The sequence below is a fragment of the Pristiophorus japonicus genome, chromosome 1, assembly GCF_044704955.1.
Source record: "Pristiophorus japonicus isolate sPriJap1 chromosome 1, sPriJap1.hap1, whole genome shotgun sequence".
Lineage (NCBI taxonomy): Eukaryota > Metazoa > Chordata > Chondrichthyes > Pristiophoridae > Pristiophorus > Pristiophorus japonicus.
This window is the reverse complement of record NC_091977.1, coordinates 406,335,484-406,347,548: the sequence shown is the minus strand read 5'-3', so window position 1 is coordinate 406,347,548 and position 12,065 is coordinate 406,335,484. Positions and strand designations below refer to the sequence as shown.

The 12,065-nt window shown below is 44.8% G+C and overlaps 1 protein-coding gene across 1 annotated transcript in view; it reads right to left on the bottom strand.

The window, feature by feature from the left end:
* The window catches only part of unm_hu7910 (un-named hu7910), a 397,894-nt gene that overhangs the window by 200,215 nt on the left and 185,614 nt on the right, over window positions 1-12,065 (bottom strand). Inside the window, 1 exon segment of the mRNA XM_070891910.1 lies at window positions 5,011-5,065. Within this exon segment, the coding sequence (XP_070748011.1) occupies window positions 5,011-5,065 (55 nt within the window).

Below are 12,065 nucleotides of genomic sequence, written 5' to 3'. Positions count from 1 at the left end.
CCCGTTTCCCCCGCTCTATCTTTTCTAAATATGTTATACCCTGCAATGTTTAATTCCCAGTCCTGATTTTTCTGGAGTCATGTCTCAGTAATCCCCATGTCTGGATTGCCCCCAGCTCCCGTTTTATTAAGGATACTGTGTGCATTGCTGTACAGACAGATTAACTCATTTTTAATGGCAGTTAAAGTATTGTGGAATGTTGACAGTACTCGTTCCACATCTGGCATCACCAAAACGATTTTCTTTCAGCTTTGTAATACTGCCCGTCTCTGTTCTCATCTCCCCACCCCATACTGCCAAATCCTAATCCATGTTTTTAGCACCTCACAACTGGACTTCTCCACAACTGATCCAGAATGTTTCAGCTAGTCTCCTCACTTACACAAAGGCTGGCACCCCCCCACCAATCCGTCTTCTCCAAGCTCCATGGTATCCTCCAACTCTATGTACTATTTAAGAAAGGAGAGAGAAAGCAAGGACTACAGACCACTTAGCCTCACATCAGTAGTAGGGAAAATGCTAGAATCTATTATTAAGGACGTGGTAACAGGGCACTTAGAAAATAATAATAGGATTGGGCAGAGTCAATGTGGATTTATGAAAGGGAACTCATGTTTGAAGAAGATTTTTGAGTTTGTAATTAGCAGAATAGATAAGGGGGAAACCACTGGATGTGGTGTATTTGGATTTTCAGAAGGTATTCGATAAGGTGCCATACAAGAGGTTATTAAACAAAATTAGGGCTCATGGGATTGGGGGTAATACACTAGCATGATTGAGGATTGGTTAATGGACATAAAACAGAGAGTAGAAATTAACGGGTCACTTTCAGGTTGGCAGGCTGTAACTAGTCGTGTACCACAAGGATCAGTGCTTGGGCCTCGGCTATTCACAATCTACATCAATGATTTGGATGAGGGGACCAAATGCAATATATCGAAGTTTGCTAATCATGCAAAGCTAGGTAGGAATGCAAGTTGTGAGAAGGATGCAAAGAGGCTTCAAGGGGATATAGACAGACTAAATGAGTGGGCACGGACATGGCAAATGGACCACAATGTGGAGAAATGTGAAGTTATCCACTTTGGTAGGAAAAATAGAAAAACAAGTCTTTTTTTTTTTAAATAAATGGCGAGAGGCTAGGAAATAGACCGGGGTGTCCTTGTACACGAATCACTGAAAGTTGACATGCAGCTACAGCAAGCAATTAGAAAAGCAAATGGTATGTTGGCCTTTATTACAAGAGGATTTAAGTACAAGAGCAAAGTCATCTTACTGCAATTAAAAAGGTCTCTGGTGAGACCACATCTGGAATACAGTGTACAGTTTTGGTCTCCTTACCGAAGGAAGGATAAACTTGCCACAGAGAGGGCCCAAGTTTCGGGCCGCGCCTAGAACGGCGCAGCCCCGACCTGGACGCCCGTTTTTCGTGCCACAAAGTGCGCCTAAAAAAAACTTACAGATTCTCCGGCTCCCTGCTGGTCCTCTTGAGTCGGGCGCGGTGCAGCACGAGCAGTTGGGGGCAGAGCTAGGTCCCTGCGCTGAAAACAGTGCCGGGACCTCTGCACATGCGCGCTACAGTGGGCGCGCATGTGCAGTAGCTCCAGGCGCCCAAAACTGTGTGGGAGGGGCCCGAAGCACGCAGCCCCTAGCCCTGGACGAATGGCCTCACTGGGGCTGTGTGCATAAGGCTGCCTCCCACGCCCAGCTCCAGCTTCCTCCCGACCCGACTCCCGCTCCCCCCCGCCCCAGACTGGACCCGCGCTCCCCCCCCCCCCGCCCCACCACCCGACCTGACCTCCCTCTCCCTCCCTCCCTCCCCCCCGACCCGAACCTCCCTCCCTCCCATCCACCCACCACCCACCCCCCCCAACCCGGACCCGATCCAACCCGACCTGCACCGCCCCCACCGACCTGACCTCCCTCTCCCTCCCTCCCTCCCTCCCGAACCGACCTCCCTCCGCCCCCCGACCTGACCCGCGCTCTCCCCCGACCCGACCCAACGCCACCTACCTGTAAATCTGGTGCTGGGGACGGGCCCTGCCCGAATTCTTGGGCCCGGCCGGTTCAGCCTCCTTCCCCCCCCCCCCACTCTCCTTCTCCTCTACCCCCCATCCTTCCCCCTGCCCCCACCTCGCTGTCAGAAACACAGGCCCCAAGTTTCAACATGATTTGCTCCTGATTTTTTAGGAGCAACTGGTGTAGAACGGAGTATCTTAGAAATCAGAATTCTCGTCATTTAGTTTGCTCCAGTTCTAGTCAGTTGGAACAGTTTCACTTTGGAACAGAATTTTATTTTCAAAAGGGTGGGGGGTGTCCGGCCACTTACGCCTGTTTTCAAAGTTTCGTCAGTGAAAACTTACTCCAAACTAACTTAGAATGGAATAAGTGAAGATTTTTGTACGCTCGAAAAAACCTTGTCTACACTTTAGAAAATCAGGCGTAGGTTACAAATTAGGCGTAGGCAATGGGGGGGGGGCTTAAAGGGAAGTTTACAAACATTAAACACTTCAGTTTTACAAATAAAGAGACATCATCAATAATAAATTATAAATACATCAATAAATCAATCAAAAAAAATTAAGAAGAAATAATTTTTTAAAAAATCAATAAAACATTTTCTACTTACCGACTGCAGCACCAGGAGCCCCCCCAACAGCGTGCTGGGATGCCCCCCCCCCCACCTCAGTGTGTCTCTGTCAGTGTCTCTATCTCTCTGTCTGTCTGTGTGTCTCTCTCATTCTCTGTCTGTCAGTGTCTGTGTTTCTGACAGAAAGGGGAGGGGAAGGAGGGGGGTAGAGGGAGAGAGGGGGGGGTAGAGGGAGAGAGGGGGGGAGCAGAGGGAGGGAAGGGGGAGAAAGGAGATGGGGGGAAGGAGATGGGGGGGGGAAGAAGGAGATGGGGGGGGGGGGGGAAGAAGGAGATGGGGGGGGGAAGAAGGAGATGGGGGGGGAAGAAGGAGAAGGAGATGGGGGGGGGAGAAGGAGATGGGGGGGAGGGGGAGAAGGAGATGGGGGGGGGGGGAGAAGGAGATGGGGGGGGGGGAAGGAGAAGGGGGAGGGAGGCTGAACGGGTCGGGCCCGAGACTTCGGGCAGGGCCCATCCCCAGCACCAGATTTACAGGTAGGTGGCGTTGGGTCAGGTCGGCGGGGTGGTGGGAGGGAGGTCGGTTCGGTTCGGGGGGAGGGAGAGGGAGGTCAGGTCGGGGAGTGGGAGGTCAGGTTGGATCCGGTCCGGGGACAGGGGGAAGCGGGAGTCGGGTCCAGTCGGGGGGGGGGGGGAGGAACCGGGAGTCGGGTCGGGTCCAGTCGGGGGAGGGGGGACCGGGCGTCGGGTCAGGGGGTGGAGCGAGCGGGAGTCGGGGTCGGGGGGGGTGGGAAGTCAGGAGCTGGCCGTGGGAGGAGCCTTATTCACGCAGCCCCAGTGAGGCCATTCAGCCAGGGCTAGGGGCTGCGTGCTTCGGGCCCCTCCCACACAGTTTCGGGCGCCTGGAGCTACTGCACTTGCGTGCCCACTGTAGCGCGCATGTGCAGAGGTCCCGGCACTGTTTTCAGCGCAGGGACCTGGCTCCGCCCCCTACAGCTCGTGCTGCACTGCGCCGAGGGCCAGAGGACCTGCAGGGAGGTGCAGAATACGGAAGGTTTTTTTAGGCGCACTTTGTGGCGCGAAAAATGGGCGTCCAGGTCGGGACTGCGCCGTTCTAGGCGCGGCTCGAAACTTGGGCCCACAGACACTGACAGACAGAGAGTGAGAGACATACACACACACACAGACAGAGAGATAGAGACACTGACAGAGACACACTGGGGGGGGGGGGGGGGGGCGGGCATCCCAGCATGCTGTTGTAGGACTCCCGGTGCTGCAGTCGGTAAGTAGAAAATGTTTTATTTATTGATTTAAAAAAAATAATTTCTTATTAATTTTTTTTGATTGATTTATTGGTTGATTTAGTGATGTTTTTATCATTTATTATTGATGATGGCTCTTTATTTGTAAAACTGAAGTGTTTAATGTTTGTAAACTTCCCTTTAAACCCCCCCCCCCCACCGCCATTCCCTATGCCTGATTTGTAACCTACGCCTAATTTTCTAAAGTGTAGACAAGGTTTTTTCGAGCGTACAAAAATCTTCACTTACTCCATTCTAAGTTAGTTTGGAGTAAGTTTTCACTGCCGAAACTTTGAAAACAGGCGTAAGTGGCCGGACACGCCCCCTTTTGAAAATAAAATTCTGTTCCAAAGTGAAACTGTTCTAACTGACTAGAACTGGAGCAAACTAAATGCCGAGAATTTGAATTTCTAAGATACTCCGTTCTACACCAGTTGCTCCAAAAAATCAGGAGCAACTGAGGCCGAAACTTGGGCCCAGAGTGTGTACCAGAATGATCCCTGGGATGGGGGGATTGTCTTATGAGGAGAGATTGATTCGACCAGGCCTATACTCTCTAGAGTTTAGAAGAATGAGAGATGATCTCATTGAAACATACAAAATTCTTACAGGGCTTGACAAGGTAGATATACAGGGAGGACGTTTCCCCTGGCTTGGGAGTCTAAAACCAGTGGCTCACAATCTCGGCTTCTTCACTCAGAGGGTGGCAAATCTTTGGAATTCTTTACCCCAAAGGGCTGTGGAGGCTCAGTCTTGAATATATTCAAGACAGAGATCGATGGATTTTTGGATGTTAGAATTAAGGTGTATGGGGATAGTGCAGGAAAGTGGAGTTGAGGTAGACGATCATCCATGATCTTATTGAATGGCAGCGCAGACTCGAGGGACAAATGGCCTGCTCCTGTTTATGTTCTTATGTGCAGCCTCCAGGACTGGCCTACTTCTTGTTCCATTCTATTGGCAGCTGCTCCTTCAGTCACCCTTTGGAAATACCTTTCAGCTTGCCATCTCCCTTCAAAATCCAAAAGATCCTTCTCTTTGACATGTTGCCACCTATTGATTCTCTTTCTTTCCTTCTCTGCCCCATCTGCTCACCACCCACTATCCAACACTTGGTAAAAACACTCATGTCTTGATGTAATTAATGAGTGCTATAGAAAAGCAAGTAGTTGTTGTTTCTGGGAATTGGTGCAAAGGTGGTTCAGTCTGCTCCTACATAATGCTATTTTGCATCACAATGCACAGACTGACCCAGCTTAGTGCATTTAACAGACCAGCTGATAAGGCAAATCAAAAGATCCATAAAAAAGATCGCAGGAGAGAGAGTTAGGACAAAGATCACCGAGGCCGCCGCCCCCACCTCACCAGCACAATTCCTACTAACCCTTTTCTGCGCATGCGTCCAACACGATGTTGCCTTCATTGAGCAGCCGAACACATCTGCCGAGCCTCCCGCAGCGGCAGGGACAGGGAGAGAGAGAGGGAGAGGGCGAGAGCGAGAGCTGGGGGGGGGGGGGGGAAAAGAGGGGCGAGAGCTGGGGGGGGGGGAAAAGAGGGGCGAGAGCTGGGGGGGGGGAAAAGAGGGGCGAGAGCTGGGGGGGGGGGAAAAGAGGGGCGAGAGCGAGAGCTGGGGGGGGCGAGAGCGAGAGCTGGGGGGGGGGCGAGAGCTGGGGGGGGCGAGAGCTGGGGGGGCGAGAGCTGGGGGGGCGAGAGCTGGGGGGGCGAGAGCTGGGGGGGCGAGAGCGAGATCGGAAGAGAGAGGGGGAGCTCAGAAGACAGATCACGTTCTTCGAGACTCCTGGTACGTGCAAGATCGGTGTGCGTGTTTACAAGAGACATGGTTGGGGTGATAAAATCCAGAATTCACGACACTGTCATACCCCATAAACCGGTTAACAATCCACACACAATGCTCCATCTATGGGGGGGGGAAGATAATGTCTTGCGCTTGGGTAAGCGACTTCGGCTGGGAGAGGGATGCACTGGGTAAGAGACTTCGGCTGGAACGATGGCTTTTGGAGAGATCTATCATCTGCGGCTTCTGAACTCAAAATGGATCAAATTACAAATTGGAAAGTCATTCAGAACTTGGGTTGGGCGGGTTCAGTTACACATTCCAGAGGAACTTCAGGGTATGGCTTATCCTCCAAGGGGACCAATCAGCAATAGGTTATGTGAAAATGGAGAGCCAATCAGAGAAATAACTGCCTTTCAAGTTTTTACAAATAGAAGCAGCCGAAAAAGATTGTATGCACTGCCATTTCACTTGATGAGCGCTGCTGGTCAAAAAAGTACCTTTAATGGACGAACTGAGCAGGAATGCAATAGGACACTGCGCAAGGGAAGGTGATCACATCAAGTCTTAATCCTCTTTGATACTGTGAAATATCAGTGTGCCAAATTTACCAGTGTAAATGGCAGAGCTAGTTCAAGAACTCTCCTAGCACAAAAGGAACAGAGGTGGCTCAGTAATATCACTCGAGGAGTCTTGTGCAGGGCAGATTCCAGAGTTGGAACAGAAAACAATGGTGAGGAAAACAAATCACTGCCTGTTTGGACAGGCTGAGCTCCTGCTATTTAAGGTGAAAGCTACTTCTTCTGCTGGGTAAATCGGAGCCACAGGAGGCAGCAGCACCGCCTTATTTATTTTACCACACTGCTGCTGATCATGTGATAAACATCATCATCATAGGCAGTCCCTCGGTAAATAATAGCATCGGGTGCAGCAGTCGTTAGTCACTTAGCTTGTCATTTCCACACTGCAAAGATCCAAAACAGCACGGTTGCATAACAAAGAAGCAAAGGCAGCAACATGAAATCTTTAGTCCTCCACACTTAGCATTATTACATTTATGTTGATCCATCCTCTCTGTCCACTACTTTGCATGGTACATATTCATGATGTAAAGTTAGGATGTAAAGTTAAAACCATGATCTTATTGAATAGCAGAGCAGGCGCGAAGGGCTGTATGGCCTACTCCTATTTCTTTGTTCTTATGTTAATTATAGTTATATAAAAAAGTACAAGTTTAGGTATTGTCTGTAAATGGCAAGTAAATACACTTCAATGTCAGTTTATTTACAAATTGTTGATGCCTCCACTCATACAAGCATTTATATAGAAGCATTAACATTAAAAAAAAGCCCAGAGGCATGAGAAAAACCTCCACTGTACCAAAGAGAATACGAGGGATGACTATAATTTTGAACATAAGTAAGGGTTATAAGTAAAATCTTAGAGGGAGGTGGAGGTGGGTTTAGGAAGGGAATTCCAGAGCATGGGGCCTAAACTGCTGAAGAAATAGCAGTTAATGGTGCAGTAAAAGGTAGAGATGCACAAGAGACTGGTATCAGAGGAACAGAAGGGAGGAAAGTGTAGGGCTGAAGGAGGAGAGAGATGGGAAGTGGCAAGGCTGTTGAGGTATATAAACACAAGGGCAAGAATTTTAAATTTGAGGCATTGGAAAACTGGGAGCCAATGTAGGTCAACAACTACTGGGAAAATTCAGGAGCTGAACTTGGCGGGGGATAGGATGCGAGCCCCAAACTGTGATCCAGCTAAAGTTGTTAAGGGTGGAGGATGGGAAGCCAGCCAGGAAAACATAGTAATTGAGTTTGGAGATGACAATGGCATGAATGAGGGCTTCAGCAACCGATGGGCTGAGGTAAGGGTGAAGATGAGTGACATTAGAGGTGGATGTAGTTTGTGATGGAGAGGATATGGATTGGAAGCTCAGCTCGAGTCGAATTGGATGCTGAGGCTACAACAGTTTGGTTCAGCCTGCAACAATGGCCAGGGAGGAAGAAGAAATTAGTTGTGAAGGTATGGAGTTTGTGGCCAGGGCAAAAGATGATGGTTTCAGGCTTTCCAAAGTTAAGCTGGATGCAATTGATGCTCACATAAGATTGGATATTGGACAAGCAGTCTGACAGCAGAGAGGTAGTGGATGGGTTGAAAGAGATGGTTTAGGCATAGATCTGTTATTGGTGTACATGTGGAAGCTGACCACATGACTGCAGATGATACTGTCAAGGCGGCAGCATGTAGAGGAAGAGGCCAAGGATAGATCATTGGGGCACTCCAGAGTCGGGAAGAGAAGCTACAGTGGAGATGCTTCCACCACAATCGGATAGTTAAGATTGTAACTAAGCTCGGCCAGTTCCACAGAGCTGGACAATGGGAGAGAGGTACTGAAAGAGTATAGTGTGATCAACTGACATTGCAGAGGGCATGAGGAGAACGGAAGGATAATGCACCGTGGTTACAGTCACACAATGTTTTAGTTGCTGATGGACCTGCTGTACATTTCCAGCACATCTGTTTTCATTACAAAATGATGAAATGTTCATATAATGCTATAAAAGATCATTTAGAGATCGACAAAGTTTTCCAATGACAATGTTGTACGAGAGTTTTTGTTAAAAAAAAAAGCATCAAGATAAATGCGTGTTAAAGTGTACTTGGCTTTCAAAGGATTTATCCCTCGACTCTCCTCTCTTACCATTTATTGGTTTACTCGAAGAGAGTTGCTGGAAGTAGATACGGTAGGTACAGTGTAGTCCGTGGTAATTTTCTTACATATATACAACGCACAGATGAAGATCACACATTGGTTTTATAATTTTTTTGAAATTGCCTATGCTATTTTACACATCAAGCCCAAAATGGGCAACGTCAGTCACTCTTTAATTTACAGTGCCATCTAGTGTGCAAAGATTGCAAGTTGTGCATCTCCAGACACCTACAGAATTTCCCTTTTAATGAAATCAAGTTTTCCCACCACAAACTAAATTTTCCAAACTGAGACCGTCAGTAATTGTATTAATAGCGCAGAAGCCCACATCTGTGAAAATCACAGATAACGGCAAAAAGTCAACCTGGAGGTACAATTTTTTCCAGTTTAGTTTAAGGCAATCCACTTAATATTTGCATGTGTAAACATAGAAATTGCACAGAGAAACAGACTATTCGCCCCAACTAGTCCATGCTGGTGATTACCTTCCACTCGAGCAAATAGTTCTAATCATATTTACCCAACCTGTTCCTATAATCTTTTTCCTTCATCCGCCGATTCAATCTAATCTTGAAGTTGACATAGTGTCTGCCTCAACCATTAACCCTGAATGTGAATTCCACTTCCTTACAACTCTGTGTAAAGAAGTTTCTTGAGCCTTCTGTTCTAAATATCTTGCATTTAATCTTATGTCCTTGACCACTCAAATACTGGAAGCTGTCTGCTTCCAGCCACTCTACTCCATCCTTTCATAACTTAACAATTCTATTATAATCGCCCCGTAACCTGTATTGTTTTAACGAGAAAAAAAAATACTAAATTGCAGCTCTTCAATTCACCAAGTACATTTATTATGCAAACAATTCTCAAGGGAGTTAAATGGCTACACGAGAACTATTTTCTGAAATAGTAAGGTTCAAATTACCTTAAATGGTTTAAAAACCTTCATAAATGTTCAACAATGATTTTTAGCAGTGATGCAACTTTAAATGCATCCACTTGGTATGCTTGCTTCCTGAACACATTTTACCTGGTTCTGGCTTATGACTTTTTGATGTCACTCCCCTATGTTTCCTTAACACATTTCCTTGTTCATCAGGAAGTGATTGGGGTTATCGAATTAAAAGCTTCTACAACCACACAAGTGTTATGAGAGCAGCAAACAGCAGGTCTACCTTAGTGAAGCCTGGCTGATCCGGAGTTCATTCTGTGCACCACTTCCTACTGATATTACAACGTTCAATCTTGCCCAATTAAAAGTAGTGAACTGTCTTTCACCCAATCAGATCAAATCAAGTCCAAATGGCCATATAAGACTCGTACTGCAAGTTTGACCAACTGCACACCTCTATGTGCACTAATAAGATGTATTTTTCAATGTCTTAAACAACAATTGCTAAATCACCCAAAATAATTGTTGCCACAGGCAGTTAGTGCACAAGATGAAGCTTACCTTTCTCTTCCGTCTTCACTTCAGAGTCAGATCTTTTGTCTGGAAGATTACAAAAATTATTGCGTTGGTTAAGGAAATATCCAAAATACATTACTAGTGCAGATTGTTGTATAATGTGTTTTTGCTTAAATTTGAAATGGCAATCAATGCAGCAAATTGGATTTTAGGTTCCACCTTTTAGTGTCTAATATACTGTGAACAATACTGAGATTTGGCGTGTAAGTAATGGCCATACTTTTAAGAAAGAGAGTGGTGTACACCCCACTATATTGAGTTTTTAAACAAATTGCTTTTGTAAAATAACAGAATCTCACACATAGGTATGACTTATACACGAGATTTCACTGTAAATATTTACCAGTCAGAACTAGGACAAGGAAGGACAAATTTCCTGGAGTTTGGGATATAGAGGTTATGGCACAGATTTCTTTCCCTTCCCCAAACAAAACAGTAGCAATAGTTTGGAAGTGGAATATGGGTGGTCCACGATTTCTATTAACTGCGATGCATCCCTCAACACACAGATAATACTTGACCTGAAAGCTTAGGGGGTTACAATGAGATTGTGAAATAGGAATTAGATATGCAAACATTTAAAAGCAAGGCACCTGAATGGATGTTTCATTTTAAAGTTGAGAAATGATTGTGTGGCTAGAACATGTATTAATCACCAGGCCCCATCAGCACAACAGGACATCAATCACATCATCATATAAAAGTTCTCCAGTTACACAGTTGGGGTCTAAATTTAGTTTTTAGATAGAAGATTTACCTATTTGCTAAATGTTTTAAAGTAATGTTTCCTACAGACTTAAAATATAAATGACAGCATAGTGTATAAAATAGCATTCTATGCACTGTACAAATCTGAATAAGTAGCTTAGGTTCCATAAGGTTCACATTGTCTTGTATACAAGAGCTGCAGGTAGCAATGAAGCTGAACTTGCATTTCGAAAATATTTTTTTCAACCAGTAAAATATTTATATATTTTGTTTAATGGTTACATTTGAGTCAAAGACCATGACTACATTCATTGTATCTATCTAAAAAACTACAAAGACTCACGTGGGTAATTTTAAGAAATTTTATTGCTGACAAATGACATATCCAAAGATACAATGTTATAGTAAACAGGTTTACACTTACACTTTATGTAACAGAATAAAATCAATTGCAAATGCAAGGTATACCTTTATGCCAGCATAGCTTTTGACAAGTTAGAACTGCTAGCTTAAAGTCAGTTAGTGCATATGTAAACTTTTGACTGTCAAGTCAGCTGTACAAGAACCGAGATCCTTGGCCAAAATGAAAATATGATAGGTCATGAAAAGTGACCTTTGCTAACATTGCAGATTAGCAACTTTCCCCAATGGGATTTTTAACTAACCCATCTCCTTTCCAAATATCACACCCTTTCAAACTTTATGGCTTTTTAAATTTAACACATTGCTTTTAATAAAAATGTGAGTACCGTACATTATTGTGTTTGTCCATTTTCAGCCACAAGACTATTTAAAAGGCATATACATAGACAACATATCACAGTTGATGGTCAGATTTAGCAATAAAACCTAACATTTATCACATTTATAATAAGAAATTTAGTTCAGCTTAAGAAAAATCCCACTTCTTACTGAAAATAGTATTACAGTTAAAAACTCCCTGCCATTTGTAACGATTCTATACAAACACCAGATTAAACACTCTTCACACTGAGGTTCTGTAAAGTTCACTTTGCTTTTCACAAAATAGCTACAGGTAGCACTCAAGCTGAATTTGCACTCAATTATAAAAAATCTTTTTCAATCACATCCCCCGCTGCCCCACCCCCACAAAATAAAATTAAGTTAAAACATTTATATCTGCATTTCTTCTGTTAAATGGTTACATTTTGTTCAAATAGAATCTTTAAATTTACTGCATTTACTCATTGAAATGTCCACTCTAATACTGGTTTATTAAAAATAAATCACATTTACACATTACTATGCCTTTCATTTTAATTTATATATTATCTTTGTGTAACTTAATTCATTAGTATTTGAGCAGACTTTGTTTGAGAACATACAGTAGACTGATTGGTATCACACTTCTCACTGAATACCTACCACTGCAGTCATTAGTGTCATATGATTAATTAGGTTTATACAGCAAGAACCTCCTACAGAATTCATAAAAGCACACTGGATCTAAAATTGTTAAACTTAAAA